This window comes from Calidris pugnax, unplaced genomic scaffold (assembly GCF_001431845.1).
Source record: "Calidris pugnax isolate Ruff unplaced genomic scaffold, ASM143184v1 scaffold70, whole genome shotgun sequence".
NCBI lineage: Eukaryota > Metazoa > Chordata > Aves > Charadriiformes > Scolopacidae > Calidris > Calidris pugnax.
The window spans coordinates 12,873,611-12,901,581 of NW_015090862.1; the positions used below are offsets into that span (position 1 = coordinate 12,873,611).

At 46.0% G+C, this 27,971-nt stretch overlaps 1 protein-coding gene across 3 annotated transcripts in view; it reads left to right on the top strand.

Moving 5' to 3' along the window:
• NTRK3 (neurotrophic tyrosine kinase, receptor, type 3) overlaps positions 1-27,971 on the top strand; it is a 226,263-nt gene that overhangs the window by 154,200 nt on the left and 44,092 nt on the right. For 2 of the 3 annotated variants that reach the window (XM_014944753.1, XM_014944754.1), the window contains exon 13: positions 27,538-27,668. In XM_014944753.1, coding sequence (XP_014800239.1) covers positions 27,538-27,668 — 131 coding nt within the window. Of the gene's footprint in view, positions 1-259; positions 1,492-27,537; positions 27,669-27,971 lie in introns of those variants that run through there. The other variant, XR_001412371.1, reaches the window with a different exon arrangement.

Consider the following 27,971-nt stretch of genomic DNA (forward strand, 5'->3'; position numbering starts at 1 on the left):
GCCGATATTCGTATTCTCTCCCCCTCTCCCATCCCACTTTTGTCTTACTTCATCCAAAGCCTCTCAGATGGAAAAGCAAACCCTTTGATACTGTCCTCAAGAGAAGCCAGCTGCCCTCGCGGCTACTTGCAGGGCTTTCCTTGGACTGTCCGAATGTCACGTGTATGAGAAATACAGACCAGTGATAGCCTGTAAGCAAGGCAGATTTTCTCTAGAGAAAAAAAAAAAAAAGAAAACAAACACCTTCCAAGAGCTTCAGGTGGGGCCAGATCCTTTTCTGAGAGGAGTATTGAACCAGGAGCTTGCTCACCAGCCACTCAGCCACTTTTTCTTGCCTTCTTGGTGGCACGAGATGACCTTATCACATCAGGGATGTCTCTAAATCACCAGCCCTCAAGGGCTGCTGCCACTGGAAAGAGTCACAGTTCCCCTTCGCCAGAACTGGGCAGAAGCCTCAGAATGGGATGTTCTGCTTCAGCCTTTACGGGTGACCTGCATGAACCACCCTGGAGATTGCCAGGAGGTTTTATTATCAGCTTTCCCATAGAGATGTCCCTAGGAATATTCCATTCTCTTGCTTCTTCTCCTGGTTCGCTCGCATTAAAAGGTAAAGTGCAATAGAAGAGTACAGGAGAAATGGTAGCAGATTGCTTTAAGTTAATGGACATGCCTTAGAGGGGCACCTGCGTTAGGACGAGGAGGTCTGGATCAGGTTGGATGGCTTCAGAAACCATGACCAAAACTCTCAACAATGTTTCCTGCCTGCATCGGAGCTGGAAATGCAAGAGGTGCACCACCAGAGAGGACCCATGGCCATGTGTTATTGACACCTCAATTCTGCAGATTCACAGAGTGAGGAGGAGCTTCACCAAGCGTGTGAATCACTGGGTGCTTGTCTGAACTGATTTTCCCAATCTCCTGGAAGTCGCCCACCTGACCTGGGGATGTCTTGTCCGTCTGAACTGTCTCCTCTCCCTAGCACTGTTCAGGGGACTCTGCTCTCAACTGTGTGTATCAGTCGTAGAGATACATCCGTGGGCCTGGACCAGAAGCCTATATCCAAACACCCTAGCAGAGGAAGGGTTGAATTTTACAGCTCAGGTCCATCTCTGCTTAGAAGAAATCCTCTGGACCGTACAGCATAATTTAAAGCAGTTCTCCCCACTGTGATCGATGTCTCAATTTGTTTAACACCAATTAAAGTCTCTGGTTCCTCACTGCTGAAAACGAAAGCCAGTCATGGCCGTTTGCGATTGGTGGCTTTAAGTAGCAAGTCTTAAGGATGATTTTTTTTTTAAATTTTATTTTATTTTTAATTATTGTAAATCATTACCTCATTTTCTGTCAATGAGACTCCTCCATCTTTGAGCATTCTTATCTTGCCATAACTATCATCCTGTGCTAATGGGAAATGGGACGGTCCCTTTTCACAGAGACTATAGGGGTGTTCAATGTCTAGTTTCTTAATAAACACTTTATTTTCTAACGAAACAGCTGCATCAGGTCTCTTCTTTGAAGTCAAAATAAATAAATGTTCAGAATGACACATCCTATAGTCTACTTCTTCATGAGATGGTCCATGTGTGGGGAGTCTGGTTTGTTTGCTTCTTCGGGGGGTGAGGAGGGTGGGATTTGCAGTTGTGATGTGAACATTACTCAGATGTAGCTTGTGCTTCTGTCATTCTCATCAGGCACAAAAATGTTTTCTTGCCTGAGAGCTTAGCCGCTGATGATCTCAGTTGATAACCTGTTGGGTTTTGTAGCTCAAAATGGTCATATTCTCAGGGACAAAGCAGTACTGCTGGGAGACGGTGTCAGGATTTGCCAAGACAAGTTTCTACACTTAGCAGAAGGAGTTTTATTAGGAGTCTTGTCTCTCAGGGAGCTTGACACTAAAAGATTGTTCTGGCTGCAGTGCTCTTGTTTCAGAACATGCTGTTGTTGCAGGTCTCCCTGCTTGGCTGTGTAAATTGCTCTCCTGTTGGGTGTTGGACTGTTGTCCCTTCATCAGGGACAATTAGCCTCCTATTAATGTAGCTAGGATGTGTGTGCTGTAGAGGCAGTGGGGTACAAGCAAGTGCTGCTCTTGGGCTACTCACCTGGAGTTCATGTAAGGGTGATTGGTTGCTCCAGGAAGAGAGGAGCCACTCTGTGGTGTGCAGGGCTTGGTGTGAGCATGTGTTTTAGTGGCTGTGTCTTAGTATTGTTAATGGGAGATGTTATTTATGTGACTGAAAGCTGCTGTGCCAACCTGCAGGTGGCTGTGGGCATGAGGCTGGGGGTGTGTTTGAGCTGATATTGATGGATGGTGCTAGAACCCTTTTAGAAAACCTGGTGAGAGTTTTGATGAGCAAAAAAGAAACATGTTTTCCAGCATCATTCTGTTCCTATAACTTCCTGGCATGATGTTCAAGCAAATGTCTCAAAATGATGCTATGAGTGAATTTCTGCATGCTATTCCCTTCTAACAAGTATGCTTCTAGATGTCAATGGGTGCTGTGGTTCATAGGATTAGGAGATGGCTGATATCTTTACCTTTTCAAAGATGCCTGCAATGCCTGAGACAAATGGTTATCTCCTGACATATAAGATTACACATGAAACGGGCAGCTGAGCTGCATTGGATTTCTTCCCTATTTCCCTCTACTTTTTGAGGTGTGGGAAGCAAACATGGGTGTTGGAAGCTCTGCCTTTTCCTCCCCACTACCTTAGGGTCTGTTATTAAGTTTCACAACCCAGAAACATTGCAAGCAGGGCGTCATTTGGGATAATTGGCTAAGAAATTAGCCAATTACTTAGGCTGCTGGTACGGTCAGCCTTAATCCACCTTGCTTTGTATTTCAGGGCAACTGATTCCTTGCCTGTGAGTTTCCACAATGTTTTTGCTGCTACCAGTGCTTAAGGAGGTAGCTTAACTATGCTCACAGGCTCTGACATGTATTGCAGAGGGGTTGGATGCTTGTTTCTCCTTGTGCTTGCTTCTTCATTGCCTCTGTGTTGCCTTCACCTATGTGAAGGTTTCATGCTCTTTGAGAATTCTGGACCCTGAGTTGATACTGCTCTCCTGTTCTGCCTTCCTGCACTGGTTTCAAATGGCTCTTTACAGAGCTTATTACTGAAGGAGGTTGGGGTATTGGTTTGGTACAGGCAGTGGTACAGATCATCTCCTCCTTAAAATCACAACTCTGCCTTCTGGGTTCTTGTAGAGTGTGGAGCCTGCATGTGAACAAGCAGAGAAGTTTTGTTTCCCTGGTGTTTTAACTCTAAAAAGAGAGAGTCACATTTCTTTTAGTTCATGCTTGGAATGAGTGTGATGGGTATGGTATGATTCTGGCACGACGCCTCCCTGCAAGATGGAAACAACGAGTGGCCTGGTGAGACCGTGGGCTTGGACGTGCTGTAGGCGAGTGTTTGATGCCTGTGATGCTGTAGGTCATGACTGAATCTCTGTAGCTGCTTATGCAAGTTGCACAGGATGAGTCTTGATGGTTTTGCTCCTCTTTCGTTTATTTAGACATGTTTTTAAGGAGTCAGCCCTTCTTTCTCAAGAGGCTGGAGCTTCTTCAAAGGTGGTAGTTTTCTCTACCAGTCTTTGGCCTTTCCAGCATGAGTCTGTGACCGAGGTGGTGGGGCAGAAGTCCCAGTAGCTGTGGACAGTCAGAGAAAGGTGCTCCTGCTGGTTCAGCAAACTGCAGCAGTGCATCACTGCTCTGCTCTGATTTGTACCCAGAACAAGCTGCAGATCCTCAGGGTTAAGCCCTGGCATTAGCAGAGGATAACGAGGCCCAGACACAGTAGAAAAGCTAAAAACTGCAGGTCTGGGGGAGCAGCAGGAAGAGAGTGTGCAAGAAATCAATGCTGGGTGACTTCATTTTTGCTTAATGTTTTGAAGTGCTTCTGGTGCGGTTTATTCAATGAGCCAAAGAGTCCTTATTAACTGTGTATTTACCAGTGCCTGCAGACCCTGATCAATTGGCAGGAAAGTTTAACAAGGCACAGGAATCAGTGCATACAGCCACTTTGAAAGGGAAAGAGTGTGATGGGAGACTGGCACACGCACAGCTGGAAGAGGTGCTGTACCTGGTGAAGCAACGCCGTGGCTTCCTCTGCCATTGTGGTGCATTTTGCTTTGCCTGTATCTTTTGTGATTTCCCCAATGTCCCTCAAGCCTCCCGCTTCATGAGAGGCAGACTCCTTTGTGGTGCCAGCATGTGGTCTGATGCCACAGAGCATCAGCCGCCAGCTCCACATCTCCAGTGGCTTGAGCTTGTTGTGACACAGAGGTGCACTGCAGGCTGTGGGGCATCCTACCCTGTGTCCACACCACAGGGGATCACATAGATACTGCTTTGTCTTGGCCCCAAAAAGCAACATAGGAAACCCAATGGTAAAAATAAGTTAATTTGCCTAATGTGGCTTCATTTGTGTTTCTTATAAACTGACATGTGGGGAAGACACAGAGGGTTTAGGGGTGTAGATACACCTTTCTGCTTCTGCTGGGAGCTCAGTTTGGTTGTATCAGTTCCTCACGTTGTTCTTCAGTTCCAAATTTCACATTCTTGGATGCACGTTGGAGTTTTGGGGGTTGTTTGTCTGTCTTCCTTGTTGAGATTTGGTAACTGGTTTCCAGAGACCTGGTAAGTGCCTGTTCTTATTGAAATCAGTACGGAAATTCAAAAGAGCGTTACCTGAGCTTTTGCCAGCTAGCCCTTTGAGGTGGAGTTCAGACTTTGAGTTTGTCAAGTTAAGAGCTAGAACAAACCTCAACCCACACTTCCAGCCCCTGTAAATAAATGCAGGATGATTTCTTTGCGAAGTGACGATGACGGACTCTCCAGCAGTAAAGCAGAGTGCAAGTACAAGACAATTACATTTGAACTTTGATATTAATTTTGAACTTGTGAGTGTAACTGCTGACTAATCAGCAGGAATAAATTTTGGTTGTTCTCTACAAAGCAGAGGGATTCATTCCAAGCCCTGGTTAAATGATTTGCTCTGCTGTTAGTGAGTCATTTGTGACCTGTGCCCAGTTCCTGCAGATGAGTTGACTTTTTGTAAGGATTTGCCTATGATTTCAGACTATTTAGCCTTTTTTCTCCAAGGTTTTACTTCAAATATTCACGTTATGTGACTGGCTGACTGGTGCTGCTTTTGCTCTCAGGTTGGGTGGGTGAATGTTCCAGACAGGCAGCAAGAAATGTATTATGCAGAGATGCTCTTCAGTAATCTGGTATTTGGGGTTGTCCTTAAAACCATGTTTCTGTTTCATATCTTGGGGCTGGTATCACCCCACCAGGTCTGTCTGGGGGCAAGAGAAACGCTTGGTCCCCAGGCCTTTGGAGTAGTTAAGAGTTTGTCTTCAGAGCAAGTAGCTTTCATGGCTGCAGGCTGAATTTTGGGAGCAGCCCACATCTGATCTGTATGTGGGTCTCCATCCACTGATCACGACACAGCCACTGCTGGAGGTCAGCCTCTTTCGTGAGAAGTCAGAAAGAGCCAGACTGGAGTCGCATTAGGCTCACTAAACTGCCAGAATGTCTGAATAAGCTAATCATGGCCAGGTCATCATTATCTTAAGTGAGTCAGTGATGTGTCCAGGCTGTTTATTTAGATAATTGGGAGAGAGAGGGAGGGAGAGAGGTTTGCAGTCTGTGGACTAGACCGGTGAGGTGGTGGAGTGTATTGCAACATCTGATATAAGAGAGAAGGAGCTATGGTCTTGCAAGTTGGTGTTCTGCATGTGTCCAGGCCCTGTTCCTGCCAGCATTCAGTCCCTGGTGCCAATAACAGGGATGTAAGGTGGCATCATGATCATGCAGTATGCGCGTTTCGGACACCACCAACGTGAGCTCATCTTGCCAGGCTAAAGAGTTGTACCTCTGCTCAGATTGTCTCATGAGGCCTGGCTGCCCGGTGATTTTACAGACATTCTGGATCAAGAGAGCATTTTGGTTTTGCTGTATCAGTGCCAAACAATATTTGGGGAGGATAGGAGCAGCTGTGCACAGTCACTCCTTCCTTGGTAGTGCCCGGTTTGGTCCCCTGTAGACTGCTGAAGGTGGCTGCAGGTTTGCTTTGTGTTCCCTGAGACACCTTTGTTCATGGAATGGTGCCAGAGGGGTTTGCAAGTTTAAGAGTGTTCAAGCTCCAGTCATACGCTCAGTGCAGCTAGAACAACTCCAGAGGCAGACGTCCCCCAAAGCCATCACATCTTCACGGTGCACAGACGCTGCAGCCGACTGAGAAAGGACTCACTTAAAGACAGGTAAGTGCCATTTTTCTCCTTCCAGGGAGCTATTGTGTGTAATATGCTGAAGTCAGACCTCTAGCAGGAATTATTTTGATGGATCTGCTCTAAATGCATACAGGATAACTGACTGCATTAGACAGTATCAGCGAGAAACTGTCAGTCCTGCCTCAGGAACTAGCAGGGGCTCTTCTGGCTGGAAACGCTGCAGATCTGGCAGTGTGTGAGAGCTGAACACCCGAAGAGCCGAGTGCTGCGGGAGACTGGGGATATTCCCTACTGTCCCTCCTATTTGACCTCCCAGGTGAGGGCTGGGGGATGCCAATGTGTGTCAGCAGGTATGGCAGAGCTGTCCCATGGCTGTTACCTCCTTGAGAAAGCTCAGGAGCACAGAACTACAAGGGTGGCTACATGATGATAGTGCCAGTCTCTTATTTTCATTGACAATAAGCATAAAAGGCCCTGGTGTGCCTTGGCCCTTCTGCCTGGTGCCAGCAGAGCGTGCATTACAGATGAATCGCCTCTCATCCCCAACAGAAGATCTGTATAGCCACAGCTTCAGAAGAAGGCAGCAAAGTCCTTAGTGCATCTTGGATGAAAACACTGTCCTGTGACTAGACTGAAACTTCAGTTTAATCCTTTTAACCTCAGAGGGGACTCCTGGGAGTTGGGTACTGTTCTGTGTAGGTCCTTAAGCTCCTCTGCATGACTGTAATGTGTGAAGCATCTCATCTTGTGCCAAATTTTCTTCCTTGGATTCAGTGGTGCTGGCCAGAGCCTCAAAGAAAATGGGCAGATTGGTATCAAAAGCAGTCTTAGAAGGGAAGAAGAATATTTCTTGCCAAAAAAATTGAGCCACCCTTAGGAAATAAAGAAGAATTCTGAGCATAAAAGATATCACCTGGTACACCCAAATGAGTAAGGATCAAGAATATCCCTTCTAGAGAAGAAAATCTCTGAGACTCCAAAGAGCAAGGAAATGTGGTCATCATGAGCTGTAGATAAAACATAGACCAAACTCTGGCTCTTTAATCCCAAAAGGACCACTGAAAACAAATGGGCTGCATGGGAATATTTTTGGGTGATCCCTTGAAGGCATGGTTCAACCTTTTGGGGCATGTCTGTGCCATTAGTTTATAGTACTGGGAAGCTTAGATTTACCAGCTATCTGGCCTGTTGGCCTGCTAGAACAGGGAGGGAGGCATCCCATAGCTTGCTGGACATGAGCCATGGAGCACTTTGCTGCCAGGCCTGACCTGTCTAAGACCTCTCCATCTCTTGCCTGTGCTTTTGCCTGTGCTTCCTTCTGAGTAAGGACAGATCATTATGGGCTTGGAGCTTTCATCAAGTCTTACCCAGGCCTATACTTAGGTTCCACGACAAGAAATCAGAAGATGGCCATCTCTTCAGTTGGAAAGGAGGTTACTTTGACACAACAACCTTGGAATCACCTGAACTGATGTTCTTGTTTGGAGAAGTAAGTAGATGTTTGCTGATCATGGTGCAGGGGCGTGTGTATGTTTGTGTTTGTATGCATAGTAGGAATCAAATATTGATGGTGGAAAGGTGTTGTCAGATTTCCAAGGAAAGAAACGTGATCTACTGGCCAAGACAGAGAACTGGAAGTTGGGATGGTAAAGTCCTCAGTGGATTAGACTGTGACATGGAGGTAAGTTTTTGCTGCAGCTTCTCCATCAGTATCCCTGCATAAATGATTTAAATCCCCCACAGTGCATTGGTGGTATGTGTACACTCTGGCTGCCAGGGATGGATGAGAAGACCCTGTCTCTGAGCTGGTCCTGGGCACAATTCAAGCAAGCAGTTCTTGAAACCGTTAGCAGCAAGCACGTCTTTGTATTATAGAGACTGAGCTGGGGTCTCCCACAGAGCTCCGCTTCAAGCTCAGAATAGATCCTGGATTTGGGAAGAAGCCAGGAGCCACAAGGGTCTTTTCCCAAGGGACATCCCAGCCCAAGTGCAGGCATTGCACATGCTGCTCCCTGCTCCCTCACAACACCCTGAATAAAGACTCTTTGTTCTAGGAGATACAGATTATATATATTTCAAGGCTTCATGAATCATTCATAGCCCAAAGATGAAACCGAACTTCAGAGCTAGGGAAAGGCTGAGGGTGTGAGGTGAGGAACCTTCCATTATTTATTGTACTAAGTCTTGACCTGGCAGCGCCTTGTCCTTGCAATCCTGCCTTTGCTTGGGAATCCCTCTTTGCTCCTAAAAATCTGAAGTACCCTCCTACTTCCAGGAGATAGTTGTAGCAATAATCTAATCAGCTGCTTCCCTTGTTGTGCAGCTTGATGGTTCCTTTAAAGGATTAATGGGTATGTCCCAGTGAGAGTGTGAGAGAACAGCGGGGCTGGAGGAAAAGCATGGGTGCATTGGCTTGGATGGAGAACTAAGAGACCTAGGTATGCTCTGGGATTGAGCAGAGTTGGAGGGTTAAGACTGGGTCTGGCACACAGCAGCAAGGAAAAATGTAATTGAATGTTTGGAAAGAGAGGTTGTCTGCTTTCTGACTGAGCCAGGCACCTTCAGGCTCAGTGTGGCACAAGTCAGCTGTGAATAAGGGCTCCTGCTCATTTGTGGTCACTTGGTGGTCAGCATGAAATGAGTTCCTGGGTGTCATTCTCGTTCCTGGCAGCCAAATGTCCATAGCACAGAAAATGGTTTCTTGGATGGAGGCAAATGCCGATGACTAAATCCAGAGCTTTTTTGTATGGTGCTGGTTTGTGGTGTCCTGACCCCTCAGCAAAAAGAAATAGTCAACACAACCTATCTGAATAGTCCCAGAACTCATAGCCAGAAAGTGAAAAGGGTGGAAGAGAGAATTGTCAATTGGTTGGATGCTTTTTCTTTGTGTTCTTTTGGGGTTTTATTTTTTACTTTGATTCTGTAATCTAAGGGAAGGGCTGGAAGTTGAGCTTCATTTTATAAGATCATAGTTTTCTTTCTTATTTCAGTTGTATTGCAGTGCAGTAAAAATTTAGGTTCTGCTTGTCCTGACTAAATGGCAAAATGTAGTACCACAACAGCAGGAAACTATCATGTTGCTTTGTTACTGTCTTTTTAATTACTGTGACCAATTCATTGGCGAGAGTAATGTTATTATTGCTAAGGGCTGGAGACACCTTCCCTTTCCATTGCTATATGGCCTCGGGGCTTGTAAGATGCAGCTTTGCCAGTAAGGTGAGATAAAGAGAACTTCATTTATTTGCTGCTCTTCATTTGTGCCAGCAGAAGAGCTTATGAGGCCGCAGTGTAACCCGGGTCTCTAGTATGAGCCAAGTTAAAAATAGCCCCACTTCCACCCCTGCTCCCTCAAAGGTTATTTTTCACCCAGAACATTTCAGGGCACTGCTTTGCCAAACAGCAGCGACAGCGTGAGGGAGGGGAGGTCCAGTGGTGGGGTGGGGATGGCAGGCATCTGTGGGGATGGGAGGAATCCAAACGCTCAAGCAGGTTTCAGCATCAGAGCTGGCAGCTGACAGTTTGGAGCAAGCAAGAACTGTGACACCCTAGAAGGCTGCTGCGAGAACTGGGAGAGAAATGATTTTGAATGTGCTTTTTCAGAAGATTTTATTTTTTAATAGCAAAACCTTTCAGGCCGCTTTTTAATTCATAATAAAGAGCAGGTTGAAAAGAAGGAGAGGGCAAATGAAGACAGTGAGGCATGCTAACTTCCTTTAAAGTTGGAAGGTCACCTTTAAAAATGGATGAATGCAGCATTTGGAGGAAGCTCCAAGGCAGCAGGCCTGGGGTTCAGCACTAGAATAGGAGGCAGAACAAAGATGAAAAGAAGAATCCAGTTGGGATCTAGGAATAGCTGCAGAGCTGCAAGTGCCCGTGGTGGACTTGGGTGGAGGCGATGTTTAAGGGAGCTTCTCTGCTCACTCTCTCAAAGCTGCTGTTGTGCTCGGTGATGTGCTGGGGGAAGTTGAGTTGGCTGCTAGATAGCTGGCCTGTACAGGGACACATGGATTGGTAGTGTCATTGTGAGCGTAAGCTGGAATTTGGGATAAAATTAAGGCACTGCCTGCCTGTTCTGCATTCAGGGATGCTGATCAACCCTGGAGATATCTCGCCTGTTCTGGTTGTGTTTATGCTGAGTTATCGCCTTTCCGGAGACCTCTCAGGGAGTGAGAAAAAGGTGATCACAGCATGAGTCTTGGTAATGACTTGCTGGACAGAAAGCTTTTGGGCTCTGTTTTGGATGATTTCCTAGTGCTCATAACTTTTGTCCACTCTCTTCGGTCTGCTTTCATGAGCTGGTGGAAGTCGCGGTGGTGCCATTGTGTCATATGGAGTTACGTGAGTATATTCTCCATACCCCATCCAAACCAATGTACTGAAGGCTCACACACTGCCAAGTGCTTGATGATCCTCAATTACCTATTTCAGAAAAGGTTTTTAGGTATTCCATCCCTAGAACACCCAAAAGATGAGATGTCACAAGGAAAGAAGCCCAACACTTGAAAATATAACCCTCCTTCCATGTCCAGCATGATGCTTTTGCCCCTGTGCTCCCAGTGCCTGCCCTTCCCAACTTTCCTTGGAAACCACTGGACGCAGCTGGGAGCTGCCTGGTGGTGGATTGAACATGTGGCAGCTCTTTCCTTTTCTCTAACAGGACTGGACATATCCTCAGGGAGCTTCATACAGTCTCTAGTCCAACAGGTTCCAGATTTTGTCCCCAGATAAAGGGCCTGAGTAAGCACAGGGGCATGCGTTTCCCCACAACCCCTTCCAGTCAAGGCTGAGGGATGAAATTGCTCCTGTGAAATTGTGTAATGAGTTGAGAGGATGGGATTGCAAAACAGAAATCTACAGTTAGTCTCTAAAGCTTTGGGAGCTACTGAGAAGTGCGGTCTACATGGTGTTTTTTTCCTCCTGTGTTGCTTCCCTTTTTCTGTATCTGTCCTATTCGAAGGTTTTCAGAGCAGTTTTGCTATTGGTAGTCAATAAGACTTGCTAAAGGTAGAGTTTGGAGGCCATTTTCAGGAAGGGAAACTGAGGCAAGTGTGTTCCTTTCTCCAGGCTATCCCAGTTCATACAGAAGCATGTGGGAGCACATGGCCAGAGAGGGAACAGGACCCCAGGGAAATACGGGACCTGTGACCAGAGAAACCTGTGACCCTGGCATTGGTCTCAGCTGTGTCTGTCCTGGGCAGAAATTCCCTACGACAGGGAATGAAATGATGTTTCTTAAGGGTTCACCTAAGAACTGAACTCATTTCATATTTAAGCACTTGCCTGTCTTTCTCACTGAGCCAAGGCGCGGGGGGCATCAGACACATGCTATCTATTGCTTATTAAGTGGTTTAACAAGCCCAGCTAATTACAATGTACTCAAGGATTTTGTAGCTTATGAAAGCGGTCCCTGTTTGTTTGTGTCAGTGCTTTAATACGTTAATACACCAATTAAACCTCAGAGTGTGTGCGTGCTCACACAGCTTAACATACAGGAAGGCATGTTGATGTCTTTCCCATCAGCTGGGACTTCTCCGGCTGTTTCAGCTCCAGCCCTGAAGGGATGCTTGTGGTTTTTACCCTCAACCTTGTCACCGAAGGGACATGCATCCCCGACATAAAAGCATAGTTCAACCCCCTCCGAGAAGCACGTTGTTTTACAAGATTCTGGCAGACATGGGCACTCTCTGTCGTTGAGCTTTCCTTCTCTCAGACAGGCCTGGGAGAGTTCCTCCGTCTTTATTTCTATCTCAGCGCTGATGATACAGGCAATTTGTGCATGAAAGTGTTGTCTTCTCTCCCTCAATTAGTCCCGAGGGGTCACCAGTGGGAGCGTGCTGTCTGCGACATTTGCACTTGTTTGCTAAGGGGCCGGCGCGTTCGTTAAGCCACATGGTAATGAGCGATAATCAGTGCACAAGGCACCCAGCGTGAGTCAGCGCAGGGATGGGGCTGGAGCGGGCAGCGAGGGTCAGAGGTAAAAGCCTCCTTGGGTGCACTTATAGTCCAGTGAAAAGGCGGCGATTGTGGGGGGAGGAGAAGGAGAAATGACAGATTAAAGGAAACGGAGCAGCCGTAATAAATACACTTGAAACTGAAGAGCATCTAGGATGCAGTGATTATATTCCCTGCAGAGCTGAAGTGCTGAGGAGGGTCTGCGGAAAGGGCAGCCGTACAAAGCCACTGGCCTCTCAGCGAGCAGGCTTTCGGGGAATGCAAAATGAGTTGGAGAAAGCTGGCTGGGCTTTAATGCAGGGCTTTAAGATACCGTTGGGAAGGCTGCCCTAAACATTAAGTCTAGTTAAAATAAAGGCAATAAAGGAAAGGGGTGAAAGAACTGCCGTATGCCAGGCTGGCTAAGCAAGAGATAGAGACCGTGATGGGGCACTGCTCAAGTGTCGCAGTGAAAGGAGCGAAGAGTCAAAAAAGGGATGGAAAGCAGCAGCCATATGGGATGCTAAGGGTATATTTCAGACAGGAAAGTCCTTTTACTCATAACTGTCTCAGAGACAACGAAACTGGCCTCACAGCAAGGAGGGGTTTGGAGTTTTGAGGAGAATAGCGAGCTAGCACAGAGGATACAGAAGAGAAAGTGCTTATCTTGAAAGTGATATATGGAGAACGTAGACTCGTGACAGAGAACACAAGCGAGCTTATATCAGTGATAAGAGAAGAGAAGGATTATTAAATATTTTTCTTCTGACAAAATTGCATCCAGCTTTATAGAGGACGAAGAGAAAGATCTCCCCATACCAGTGGCCAGCTGTTCAAGGGCACAGGACAAGGTGAGCATCCTCTACAGATGGAGAGCACATCCCCTAATATACACAACTGTGGGTATGCATATGACTCACTGAGCTCTTCACTGACATTTTAAATTACCTGTCTGAAATGGGTCAGGTGGATAAGATTTGGAAGGTGGTGGACATAACGGGGACAAGAGACAGACCAGTAAGTTTAATGTTTGCTCTGGGAAATTCTTGGAAATCTTAAACTTTAAGGCATGTTGTGGGAGAACACCTGGAAAAGCAACGTTCTGTGAAGGCCAAACTTATGCGGCTTGAAGTAGTGGGAGGTCACACTCAACTAATCTGCTGGCGTTCCCCGAAGAGCTAACTGCCACTATATATAAGGGAAATTCAGTGGATATAGTACACTGAGATTTTCAGCAAGTATTTGACAAGGACCAGCACCAGAGATTAATGACTGGGGGTAGAAGCACTGGTGTAGGATTTAAAATAAGAGCCAGCGTGGAAATCTGCCCTAAGAGCATGAGACAGAAAGGAGCTATTTCTAAAAGTGTTTCCAATTGGAAAGAGGTTGAAAGTGATGTGTCTTGGAGGTCAGTCTTAATCGTCTGTGTTTTTCATAATGTCTGCTAACGATGCACAAGGAAACACTGAAAACAGGAGCCAGAGTCGTCCCTGCTGTAACACCATGGACGTGGGTCATTTTTCACCAGCACTGACAATACTGAGGTCCCAAACGTGCCCAGTGCCTCTCCTGATTTGGGAGGTGTTTGAGAGAGCAATACCAAGCGAGAGAAGAGAGCGAGAGAGAGAAAGAAAATGTCTTTGACCCTCCTGCAATACCGTGAGCAGCACTGGGAATATACCCACGCTGGAGGAGACGTGGCATGGGGAGACTGCAACTTATGCAATGGAGACACAGTACTATCTATGAAAAAAGGATAAATGAAGCAAGCTGGACAGCATAGGAATCTTTTTCTTCATTGAACTCCTTCCAGAAAAGAAGATGTGATTTTGAACAGCTCGGTAATTATTCTTTCCTTCATTATTTTTTAATTTTGTCTGCTTTCTCTACAATTCCGGTTTCTAGTCTGGAGACCTTGGATGACTTGTTATGAGCTCTGTTTGCAGGAGAATTGCAACCTGGCTGTGAAAATGCAAGAAGTCTGAGTGAAGTTTTGAATTTTGGATGCTCATCTGAACTCAGATACTGATCTGGGTAGGTTTGCCTGGTACCTGCTTGAAAAATCTCTGCCCTGAGAAAAGGTTAAGGGACTTGATTTAAACTCTGATTGATAAAGAAAAGACATCAAGGTGACCTTTATAATACAAGCTGAATTTGAGGTCACTTTCCAAGCTCAGATTGCAGTAATGAAACAGGATTTGCAGGCAGACTGATGGATTAGATTAGTGGAAACTGGCCTCTGATTTTTCCATGTAACCATCCCAATATCTGATGCTGGCCCTCCAATTAAGACAATTCAGGAAAGCAACATATATACTCCTGTTCAAGATATTTTCCCATGAAATGAGACCTGTCCTAGGCTAGTGAAGAGAAACAACTAATGGCATATCAGGGATCTTTCCACCATTATACCCCACTCCGCGCTCTGCAGCATCGCCCACATATATTAATCTACAAATTGCTACTGCCAGCTCTGGGAGGTCCTTTTTATACCTCTGCATCCTCAGCTAACTGCAAAACATTATTTTCCTTTCCATCCTTTCTCAGCAATCTTGCCCATTTTGGTCCTTTCCATTAGCAGTATGTTCTTGCTGTAAAACTCCAGTATACACATTTAAATTTAAGTTGTTAAGCCATATATGATATATATATATAAGTGTATATATATATATATATAATCTTGTTTTTGTAGCTGAAGATCCTAGTAGGTTGCCTTTCCCATGTGCCTGGAATACCAACTTAGCAATCACCCAGTCCTCACACATAGTTCGGTTAAAGCTGAACATGCACCTTTTCACCATCTGCAATTAATCATGTCTTCTGAGGCTACCAGCACTGCAGAATGTTTTCTCGAGTCTCACCAGGGCCCTTAAGAAGAATTAACTGGGTATTTTTCCCCTGGTGCAGGCACTGATGTTTTGCCACAGGAGAAAACTGTAGGATTTTTATATTTTTTCCCTCTTGCACACAGTGAAGTTTCTGACGTTTTTCTGTGAAAATTCACCCCAACCATCTGGCTCATAACGGCATGAGACATCGCTGAAGGATGACAGACAAGCAAATGGACAAATATACAGTGTTTTATTACCCCTTGTTCTTTCTCCCTATGCTGGGAGTGTCAGACAATAAACCAAGATGGATTCTCATTTACAATCATCATAAAGTCAGGACACAGCCAGGCTACAATGAAGTGGTATCGGAGAAGGAAGGGCAGTGTCCTAACAAGAACATGTGGTTCCTTAAATAGTCCTGAACTCCTGGTGATGAGGGATTTCCAAAGCCTTGTCCAAGGAGGACTTTTTCTGGTTCATTTCTCACTCCTCAAAGCACTCTGGTTCTGCCAAGGAGAGAAAAGTGTCTGTGAAACAAGTCGGATCCCACCGTGGAGCAGCTCTGCAGTTGACACATGGCCAAGCCGTGTGACCTTTCTGAGGTCCTCTTCTGCAGGATGGACCCGGGTACTGGTGGCCTCCTTTCTCTCGTCTAGAGCCACCCTGCTGTTACCCTGCTCATTTTCAGCAGCGAGGGGGTCCTGGGATGAAAGGTGGTTTTCTCTTAGTGTGAAGAATCACAGGAGCACCAGTCCAATATTCATCGCATCCTACTTGTGACTCAGACATAGACCAAAGGAGTTACAGGAAGCCCCAAGTATGCACGGACCTGGAGAGCTAAATGAGGACCAGCTGCTATCCCCATCAGATTAGCTAATCCCTTTGTATGATCCGTCCTTCTCTTTATTCCTCTCTGCATAATTTGCTGCCTCATAACAATTGCCGAAATCACCCAAACCACAGTAATTTTAGAGCCCAGCAGGCAGAGCTGTCTCACATTACTCCTCCTTCAGGGGTTTCCTTCTGCAGGAGAAGTTGGCAAGATGAAAAAAGGGATGGGGTTATGCAGACAGAACAAGTAAGGAGAAAGCCAAGGAAACCTCGGGCAGAAACAAAGACAGAGCAAGGTCCATTTGGGGTGTTAGGAAAACATGAGTCCAAGGGAACACCTCATCAAGCCCTAGATGTAAGTGCACCTCCTGTGTCGGTCCTGAGAGAAAGGGAGTTGGAGGAAGTGGGAAGGAAGGGGAGAGATGGAAATTGGGCAAATTGGAGAGAGGCTTTCTAATGAAATCATAACTTGAGCCTGAGATCTGTCTTTCAACACCTCATGTTTTCACTCCATATGGCCCCACTTCTGGAATGTTCTTGTTCCATGAGTTAGGCTGCTTTAGCCACTCATTTAATGACCACCAAAGGAAGCTGATGGGAGAATAACTGTGCATGGAGCAACAAAATACATAGGTGCCCAGAGATCCTAGAAGCAAAAGAAAAAAAACAAAGAGGCTATGTTTTGTCCAAAATTGTCCTTTTCCTTTGTGATAATGGTGAGGCTGGCAACAATCAGGAGCATTTCCAGCCTGCCTGGAGCTCTAGCTCGAAAATGCTGAAGACCAGGCCCTCTCACCAGATTTCCTGCTTTGAGATGGTCCAGAAATTCTGTCACAACAGATTTTTTTTCAGATTTTCTGAAAGTCTTTTCACACTTCCACATCTGGAGGGAATGACACTTCTAAAAATGCTTTTTCATTTTGCACCCAACTTTGGGACCAGTTCTTACGCTGTTCACAGTGGGTTCTGCACCAGGGACCACAGCTGTGGTTCAGCACTCAAACCACTTCCAAACCATAACTCTTTCTTTAATGCCACCCTTCTAACAGTCATATAGTCCCCCAGAACATATTCAATGCATCTGGAATTGTTTAGCATTTATGGTGGGGGCACATTAAGGTCAGAAGCCACTAGGAAGACAATGACAGCAGAATCTGATGAGGCAGAAGCAACACAAGCCTGTGGCTAGATCCTTCAAACCAGAAACTGAACAACGTTGACAAAGGTAGTATCAAAACCCCTTAAATCCTCAAAATTGCCAGGAAAAGCTTAACACTATGACCTGAAGCCAGTGCTGCAATATCTACCTGGGTGTGCGAGCAAACTGCAGCATGGCTCTGAGGTTGGCTGCTGGGATGGCACCAGCAGGATCTGGCTGGTGAAGTCAAAAAGGGCAATAGATTGACCATGGGACGTCCGTCGGTCAGAGACATCCCTTGCTGTGGGGGTAAGTAGTAGCTGGGCTGAGCTCTCCTGTTACCTGTTGGAGGGAGCACTGGGTGCTAACAGGGGGGGTGCACAGCACACTTTTGCGTCTGCCTGTCACTCGGGGTGGGGACTGCAGTCTAACCAAAGCTGTTGCAAAGATGAGGGAGCCTTCTTGGTGCTCCTTCTAAATTAAGGGGTGGGTGGAAGACCCAGCACAGTGATGAGGGTTGGGAGAAAGGCTCATGGCATGAGCCAATTAACCCAGCCCTGAGTGACATCCTCCTGCTGGGACTTTGCAGGGCTGCCAAAACCCGGACAATAGCAAAGGCAAAAGCTCAGGCTGAGTTTTCTGAGAGCAAACTCCTTCCTACAAAGGACCCGGCAGCTCTTTTCTGGCCTTGCAGCAGCTCAGCATGATTCACTCACAGCCAAGGAGGGGCTGCCTGTGCCAGGCACTGGAGTCCATTCCCATCTCCCTGCGGTGGAGCTTTGACTGGGGAAATAGGAGGCTCGACGCCACCTGAAAACAGGGGCTGCTGGGCTTCTGGCCCCACTGGAGCAGGCAGAGCCACGGCAGTGAACTTGCAGGCTGGAGGAGCCGATAGCCAACGGCCTCTGAGACCTTGGTGGCAGAAGGTAAGCCTCTGCGTTCCTGCTGGGAGACAGTCTCAAAGCTGTGAGGCTGCTGCTGAGACCCGGTCGCTTCCAGCTTTCTTGTGATTATCCATCTCGGCAATAGGATGCTGTTAAGTGTCTGATTACTGCGTTGTTAAAGCCTTAAGCCTGAAATCTGACTACTGCGTGGTCCCTCGAGGGGAAGCCGATCCTCCTCCATCCCTCCACCAGTAATCCCTCCTTTCCCTCGGAAAAATAATATAAAAGAAAGACAAGCGATAGCTGTCTGCAGCAGCGCTTTCCAATCAAGTGAAAACTAGCTGGAAAATCAAATCAGCCGGTAAGTTCCTGAAAAATACAACTCTATCACTTTAAAATCTCCCCTTTTGAAGGGATGAGCTGAACAGCAATAGCTGCTGATGTAAAACAAACCATTATTCCTCCTATCTCCTCTCCAAGCCCCCTCCCTGCAGACGCATGAGTCTGAGGGAGGCAGATGCTCTCTGAAGACTATTTTCCTCCGTTAAATAAATTCACTTTCAAATAATGTGTAATTAAATGTGTGGTATTGAATTAATGTTTTATTCTGAGTGCTTTGGCAGCAGGGGACCAAAGGGCCTGGCTGGTGGAAAGAAAACATGTTCACCCGAAAGACTACCTTCCCCTCTCTCTTTCCCTTTTCCTCCTGCCCTGCCAAGAATCCCAATCCCTGTTTCCAAGAGCTGCTGGAGCGTACCAGTGGGTCTGTGAGGACGATGCTTTATGTAAGGTTCCTTTTTTGATACTTTGCCATGGGGCTCTTGGGCATTTCACCCAATGCAAAGACCTCTGCAGCCCACTCCAGTCCCTCCTCTATCTGTCTCTTCTTGGGCTTAGTCTTCCTCCTCAGAAGAGCCCAGTTGTGTAGTTAACCCTTGTATACAAAAAGGCAGAGCCTGAGTGTCTGCTCGGGATGAGAAGTTGATGCTGGATATCTAAGGAGGCAGACTGCTGAAGGTGGAGAGGCAGTTTGGCTTTGCAGTCTAGAAATTATGTGTCAGAGTGCAGGAGACGATGGGAACTTTTCATCTGTTTTTAAGTCTTTTGTCTGGAACATTAATGAGGTTTTGGTTAGCAGTGTTTTGTGTCCCCTCAGGAGCCAGCTGGGGTTTAGTAGCTGAGGAGGAACTAGCTAATACAGAGGCATGAGGCAAACATACACCCAGGCTTTGCAAATGTGGAAGCAGTGAAGGGGACCAGGGTGTCTGTCCTGACCTGATGGGATCTTGACACGCGTCTCAGATGCAAGCAGGTTGGGCACAGGTGGTGACCCTCTGCACAGACAATGCTGCAGCACATGGGTTGGGGTACAATGGGGAACCCATTTACAGCAACACACCTGTTCCTGAACCCCAACACCAGCGGCTGCAGGGAGCCTTGTGAACATTAGATTTCCTTTGGGAAGTCTTCCAAGCCTCCATACTCAAGGACATTTTAGCCATTGACAATAGCATAGGTGAAGGGATTTGCCTTCTTGGATCAAGGAAGGGTCTTCTTGATATGATGAGCTCTTGGTTGAGTCATTTCAGTAAGTCCCAAACCTGCAAAAAGAGTAGGAGGAGGTGAATGGGTCTAAATGGCAAGAGCTGCTGCTGTGCAAGGCCCAGACATGCTGGAGGCCTCATTGCTTTGCTGCTCTAGTCGTTGGAAAACATTTGCTGGGGGTGATGTGCAGGAACCTTCCTCTTGCTGTAGCTTCTCTTCTTTGGGATCTCCCCAGGATGGCTGTGCTTCTGCAGGACTCCGCGGTGTTGTGCATCCCAGCTGAGACTGCTCAGCACCCAGTACACATGGGACACGTTATATTGCTCTCTTCATAAAATAATTACCAGGTGGTTTGTACTCAGCTTTATGGGACTGTATGGATGAAATCATGTTTTGTTTTTATAGGAGGCTTAAGCTGTCACAGAAGTTTTTGCTTAAAAAGTGTTTTTGTGGTGCCAAGTGCTTGCTAACATTTTTTTTTCAGATTTTTTTCATGAGGAAAATGAGGGCTTGCTTTGGTTTGGGTTTAAACTTTGCAGGTATGTCACACCAGGTAACGTCACCTGCTCCCGGATGGTTTCCTGCGTGATGTGGTGAGGGAGTCTGGCAGGCTCTGGGTTTGCATCTACCGAGTTGCTGGTTTAAGGGGTGACTGTGCTTTGCCTTTCTCCTCAGCTCCTTTCCATGCGTACGCAGACACAGTCCCTTTAGCTCCGAGGGCATGGTGCCTGTCGGCTGTGGCTGCCGGCGGTTGCTGTGTGGCCGATACCGGAGCAGGTGCCGCAGCGGAGACGCAGCAGCTCCAGTTACGGCAGCTCCGCGGGTGCTAATCCAGGCGCTCCGTGCCGTTAATCAAATCACTCTGTGGAGCCTGAGGGCTGTTTTGCAGAAACGCAGCTCTCCCTCCATCAGGGCTGGCTGGAGTTAGCTGGCCAGTGAAAGGCAGCCCTTTGGAGGAGGGCTTCCACTTCACCTGCTATTGCAACAGGGAAAGCCAGAGGAGCTGATGGTCTCCTGATTGCTGGAGGTATGCTTGGAAGTGGTGGATGTAAAGTATTTTCAAAGCACCAGAGATCTGGCTTGCAGAGGTTGTTCTTCCATTCTCCTGTTTTCTTTACACTGAATGTCAGCTCCTGGTGCAGATTGGCATTCCTGGTTAATTTTTTTTAGCCCAGGTTATCCAGCTAGATGTGCTATTTGTTACCAAGGTCCATTTAGCAGCCTGTAGTGCATTAGCTTCAGGTTTGCTGGGTCAGCTGGGTAATAATACCTCCTTCACATGTAGGACCTGCACTTGTGCCTTGTATCTGCTCCCAAGGAATGAAGGGGGTGGTAAGAAAATGCAAACAGTTGCAGAAACACAAAGTCATTGTCTTTTAGGGTCTTTATGAAGGAGGATTATCACAACCGTTTGACAACGTAGTATATAGTCAGGCACCAGGGGCTGTACCTGGAAGCAAGTTATCAGCATCTTGGTAAGCTTCAAGAGATAAAAAATAGTCTGAAGAGAGGCTGTAAAGCCAGTGACATATATTGGCTTGCTGGAAATCGAAAAGCCTTAGAAGGGATGCAAAGAGAAGGGTAATACTGTAAAAGGGAGAGCATCCTTTGATTTTCAGGTTGTTTCCATCAAGACTGAGGGAGGGAGGGATGGATGGATAGATGGATGGATGGATGGATGGATGGATGGATGGATGGATGGATGGATGGAAGATGTGAGAAAATTTCTCACTATATCTTCTGTGTGGACACACACAAATGGCTATGAGAGCTGTTGTGCAGAATTAGTAAGATTGAAATACTGCCCCCAAAGTGAAGAGACAGTGCTCTGAGTGAGGTCGTCTTGTCCACAGGGCCTGCAAAGAAGGAGGCACGAAGGACCCTGGTGCACATGTGTTGGAGGCCAGGTGGCTCCACAATGCCTGCTCCACGATGTTCCCAGAGATTCAGATATGATTTACATAAACCTCCATGATTTGGGGTCTTTTTGAAAGGACCATCAGAACTGCTTGGTGCTTATAATCATGACTCTTTTGAAGCTAAGTCCTTGAAGGGTGCATTAACAGAGGAACTTGGTCAAAAACCAGTATCTGAGCACGGCACTGAGCTGCCAAAACATGTATCTGGGCTTTCCCAGAAGTGGCTCATGTCAGAGCTGGGAGAGAAGCCACCAAAAGTAGAGGGTCTACCTACTCAGAGTCCGTATAGAGATAAGCAACAGCCTGTTTATGTCTCAATTTTTTTTTAAATGATATGGGGTTGATTCTCCCTTCATTTCCGTGTACTTCACAGCAGTCCACGATTGAAATCAATATCCTTCATTGACTTTGATGGATTTGCACCATGCCAGGAAGGAGACTCAGATTCTGTGCAGCAAGCCTATGCATTATCTTCTCTCACTATGAGACAAGTCTGTGAGAGAATGACTTATCAGCCCTCCAGTGGCAAGGCTTTTTGATCTGGTCCTACCTGATCTGCACACTTTGCTCTGATCAGGTACATCGGGTAACTGATCAACACGTTTGGTTGACATCCAGGTTGCAATTGACTGCCTGACATGAAAGGCACTCTGCTTGGTAGTTACATGACTTAATGACAAGACTTCCAGTGTAAACTGTAAGCTTTGTTTATTTGATTTTAATTGTCATGAAGCAGGGAAGCTATGCAGGGTTTATTCATAAGAATTATTTTAGCTGTGAGTCAAGAAAGAAGTGAATGAATCATATTGAATAACTGAGAACTTTGCTACCATTTTGTGGACAACTTATGTATAAAGAAAAAAGAGACAATTCTTTGGCATAAATTAGTTGTTACAGCAAATGACTCAGCCACTACTGAAAAATGTCATTGTTGTTATCATTTATAAAGTGCTGTTGATGCAAATGAGTCTTTAGAAGCTTATGAAAATCAAGGCCATTACCACAAAGAGCTCAAGATCAAACTCGAATCAGGATACCCTAGAAACACATTTAAAAGAAATCACTTTTAAAACTGGGATTGAACAGCAAGAGGGGCACGAAATAGAGAAGAAAAGAGAGAAGAAATGCCATGATGTGACAGAGCTGAGGGAGGGAGGAGCTGGGGATGGAGAGGAGCAGGAAAGGATCTACCTCTAGGGAAAACAGGGCCACGTGTTGAGGAGAAGAAGAAACTGATAGAAAATTGATATTGGTCTTTTCCAGGTTAGAAGAGAAAGCTGCTCTATCAGCAGGGTGGCAGAAGTAAAAGGAGAAATTTCTGTAATTTTGCTCTGTTTCCCTAGTGAGCTACATGTTGTTTGTGAATTAAGAGTCCAAGGACAGGAAATCTACTAGAAATACAGCAACCAGGCAGACTGCTGTTTGGGAGTTTGGAAGAAGGATATCTGAGGAAATAATTTCCTGGTGTAAATGATCCAGCTTAAGAAGTAGTTTTGCATTTTGTTGTAACTTAAGTACTGGCACTGCTCATGGTTTACATTGTTTGGAGTTTGATTTGTCCATTTACCTCCCACTGTAGTCATCTGTGTCCAAATACAATCATGAGCATCCAAGTTTCAAAAGTATTGTAAAATCATGGTTTTAAGGATGCTGGCTGTGATAGGAATCTGAAATGCAGAATTTGCAGTGTCACTGAACCCATCTCTTCCTCACCTCAACCCCAGGACTGATTTAGAAATGAGACACTAATTGAAAAATTAGATTCATGAAATGTAGCTGTGCAACTTCCCGATTTCTGCTTATGTGATTGAAATCTGGTGCTTATTAGAAAAAGGGTGTTTTCATTACACACAGTCTGTCACCAGCTCTGTATGTTCTACCTGGGATTTCAAGGTTGAGTCAGGGTATCTTTGCCTTGACCTTCTCACAAGCAAGAGAGATTCTGCAATATAAGTGTAAAAGATGGGTGAAGAGTCACTGAATCAGTGATTTAAGCAAAAAAGTTCTGGCTTTTCCAGGGTCCATCTCAGGGGCCAGTGCAGAAGTGACCCATCAGGATTGATGTATGAGAAAAGCAGAATTAATCTTGTTCCCTCTTCTTCTTCCCGTGTATCCAATGGCTGTGCTGGGTTTGTAAGGTTAGAAAACTAGAATATGTTTTTGTCGAGGAGAGGAGGAGACATGACTAAAGGACACATGGAAGAAAATACAGGGAGGGAGAAGTTGCTGTTTTTAGACAGCCACTTTTCTGACTGAGTGCACTGGAAGCACAGATCAAGTCAGCCATCCTGCAAAAGGTTCAGAGGAGGTTAGGTAAGATCCCATCACAGATGCAACAGGCACAACCCTTCTGTCTTGGCTCTTCCAGAGGGAAGGAAACCTGTCTGCTCTGGAGGCAATTTGTAAAGGTGAGTGCAGTGTCCCAAACTTAGCCTCTTGCTAATGTTCTAGCTTATCCACCTGCTACCATCATGGAACTGAAGTCATGGGGTACTTCCAACCAGCTGCAGGTCGGGTGTTTTCTGATGTGGTTCCTGTACTATTACAGAACAACAGCGAAGGCAAGAGCTTGAAACACGTTCTCCACGTGTTAAGTCTTGATGGACAAGAAGGAAGGTAGGGAATCTGCCCAACTCTCCTGTGTCATACAGTAACACAGTAATCCCAAAACAAGGGCTGCAAGATGTTTCATTTAAAACTGGAATTACTTCAATGTTGTGCACTCACATCCTTCCTGCAGATACAGCACAGCCTTGAATGAGTTCCCATCATGCTGTCAAGCCTGGTTATTTTCCCGTCAGGTCTTGCTGTGGCTCCTGCATAGAATCTTCTTTTGAATTGTCTTGTTGGCTTGTTTTTATAAGTTAATGGTACAGGGGGGAGGAAAAAAAAAGAGAGAGAGTGGTACTTATGGGAAGACAGTTTGCGTACACCTTGTCGGCGGGGCTGACTGCAACACAGCCGAGACAGATTAGCACACCACTGCCTGCCTAAAACAAATAAACACCAGCTGTTTATCAGACAGGGCTCAGCTTTCTCCGGGAGGAGGTAAACAGATTTATGCAGATGAACCTCCCAGGTGCCCTTGCAGCACAGCATCTTCCGTGGCTACTCGGCCTTCCTCATGAGTTACAGCCAGGACAGACGAGCAAAGAGATGCAAGGTTAGCACAATAACACGCTGTTTGTCATCGCTGTATGTTTCAAGCCCATATTTAATAGCAATGTAAAATTAATCACAGTGCTGATCTCACCGTGAATGGAAGAATTTGATGTAAACTTCAGTATTTTAAGCCTATAGCATGTGAAAAAGCAATTTATTATAACTCACTTATTATTCCATTTGTGCCTAAAATACTATGAAGCTAAATTTATGGCCATTTGAAGTAGAGGGAAACTGTGATCAGCAAAAGTACTTTTCTGACTCTACATTAAGATTGTCCAGTTGCTGTCAAACTGCTTCATGAACCTTTTTATTTTAACCATCCGAGTTTACTTTAAATCCAGTAGGGCTACGTGAGTGCACTACCACAAAAGGATTGCTCCTCCCTCAGTTCAACTCCGTCTGCCACAATATCTCTTTTAATTCTTCATATAAATTTTCCCTGAAGCTTCTCAGGTGACCTTAACAACTTGCTGCGAAATCTGGTCTTGAAGACAGATGGGATATTATTTTAATAATGTAGACATAATTACATAGTCTGGATGCTGGCTCTCAGAAATGTCTGATCATTTATTAAGATGTTGTTGGGAGAACAAAATGGGAGCTGAAAATTTTGGGCAAGACCCTGGGGAGTTCACAAAGAGAGGTTTGCTTCCATTCTCATGGTGTTACTACTCATTAGAAGTGTAAATAATCTCCAATAGCATTGCTGGTTATTCTGAGACCGTTTCCTTTTTAACTTTCTCTCACACCAAATGAGACAATCAGATTGCAATGCTACATTTCTGTTGGGATTCTGAGTTTTTTAAAGTGTCCTTGGGCTCCTCTTAATACAAGATTATTTCCCCACAGCTTTCTTGACTGCTGCTATTCAGGAGACCAAGAATGCAAATACATGGTTTGTCAATGCAGTAAATCCTAGGTACTGTAGTGATGAGTGCTATAGAAATGCTTGCCAAGTAAAAGAGGAAAAAACCCTTTTCCTCTACTCTATTAAGTAAATTGGTGTCATTTGAGCTTTTCTAAGATTAGGACTTTCCTCACCTAAGTGCATCGCTTAACATTTCAACACATAATATTTCAGTTTTCTCAAGGTACTCCTTAAACACTCAACTGAACCAGGTGGAGAAGGCAAAGTCCACATGTGATTTGTTCTCCCTTGCTGTCACTGCAAAGTCATTTTGGATGTGCCTACCACCCTGTGCCTTAATGTTACCAATATTATTAATATTAGTAACTAAAAGTTTTCAGTCTATTGAACAATTAATGAAAAGGTCAACGGGAATTCTCTATAGTGGCATCGTTCATTACAAGGCCCATTGCTTATGCAATCTCGCAGCATCCATCTTCCCAAACAAGCAAAAGGGCCAGAGATGGCAGCTCCTTAAACCTGCCTGTGAGCTCCTAATTAAAAAGCTTAATTGTATGAAAGCCATTAGGATGTTAGTCTTCCAATCCATTGGCTTTTTGATGCATTAAGTAGTAGTGGGTCATATGCTCCCTTAGGTCGATGCGGGTGCCTACTCGGGTGGTAGGAGCCGGTGGCAGGTTGTGATCGCTGTTAGTGATGCTTCCCTGCAGCCAGTTTGAAACCCAGCATTAGTCACCTCCATCTCCTGCATCTGCGGTCCAAGGGAAATGCATCTGAGCTAAGGGGTGCATACCTGTGCATCTCCTGTGGCACATGGAAAAGTTGGAGACTACTCAAAAGTTGTGCAGTTTGTGAGCAAACTGATGCAGGGCCAAGTTATGAATGCCCCAGGGTAGGAGTGGAAAGAGGGCATTGTCCCATCTAATGCCTCTGCTTGAGGAGACCTCAAATGCATCAGCTTTTGCTCACCAAACACTGGAGAAGAGTATGTAGGTCTCACTGCTCTGTCATGACCACCAGGCTGAAGCTGGGGGTGGTCTGTGCTACCGCAGTTCTCAAGGGAAGCAGTAAGCTCAAGTGATGGACAGTTTAGAGAGATGAAGTTTTGGGAACTGTGCCTCCAGACAATGCTCCTTTTTGTATTGCTAGAGGAGCTACACGGGCACTGTGATCTCGGAAAGGTGCTTAGAGATTTGGCTGAATGTAGCTGTGTCCTAGTGGTGTTCCCAAAAGAGAGTATGGAGACCCCCAAGCTCTCTCAGCAGCCAGTGACATTTAAAAAGGACCCAGGATTTGTGGGGATCCTGGTAGTCACTTATCTGCACTGCTAGGTGCCTAGTCCCTGGGTAGATCTAGCCCTTATGAATGACCCCGTTAGCTGAGCAGGCCAATCTTCATAGTCCTTTGTTAAATTAATAGTTATTGCTCTTTTGATTCTTCCTGAAACCTCGGTTGCTATTCTCCGTCAGTCCTCACTGTCCTAAATGTCAGTGGAAAGGATCATTGAAACTAATGGGTTGGGTTTGTCTGTTGTGCCAGTGACTTTATCCTGGGATGACTTTGTTTCTGGGGAAACAGTCGTGCAGGAGATGGCTGCAGGGTCAGAGTCATGTTGTGGGGCAGCGCTCGGCACTTCAAATCAGCTCCTGCTAGTGCCCTAAGGGGCATGGGGGTCAGTGGTCCTCCTCCTCTTGGGAATGCTTTGACTTGCCAAGGCTCAGCCTCAAAAATCTGTCTGAGTTTGGGTTTAAACTGATCCTGACTGAAATCCAAAACTCAACAGGACCTTCTAATCTCACCTGGCCTGGCATTGGAGGTATGTTACCTTGATACACCTCACAGGAGACAAATTATTTCCTCACAGGATCATTCCAAAGATATTCAGAACTTCGTAGCAGATTCTGCCCCAAAGGTTCCTCTCCCTGAGGACAAACTTTCTGCGAGCTTGTAGTGAAAACGTGATAAACCTCAAGTACTTTCCTCGCAGATGTTTTGCATGAGACTAGCTCCATCCCAGAGATGGCTGCGTTCTGTGGGTGGGTAAAAAGATCCCTGTAGATATTTTTGCAAAGCAATTTCAGATCCTTTGCAGCTTGCTAGAAAATTGAATTAGTTGTTTTCCATTCCTTGAATTAACCCTGATTCATTCTTCCCTCAACCCTCTCCCTCTTCCTCCCCTCCCTCCAACAGATGTCCAGCATATTAAGAGGAGAGACATCGTTTTGAAGAGGGAGCTGGGAGAAGGTGCCTTTGGGAAGGTGTTCTTGGCCGAGTGTTACAACCTCAGCCCCACCAACGACAAAATGCTGGTGGCAGTGAAGGTAAATCCCAAGGGCAGATGGCAGAGAGCAGGGCAGGGGCTGGCCGGTGGAGCAAGGCTGGATGAGCTTGTGTGGGAAAGGGAAGCAGGGGAGGGCTGGGGGCCAGGGGCGGAGATTTATCTGGGGCCGGAGATTGTGGTAAATCCACTTAGTCACACAAAGTTTCAGTGTTTCGCTTCAAGGTCGTCTGTTCTCACCAATGCCAAAGCCTCTCTTCCTGCTGATGCAGCCAGGAGATGGACGGGGAGGAGAAGCTGGTCTGGAAGCTGTAAGCTCCTGTGCAGCTGGAGGGGTGCAATGTGG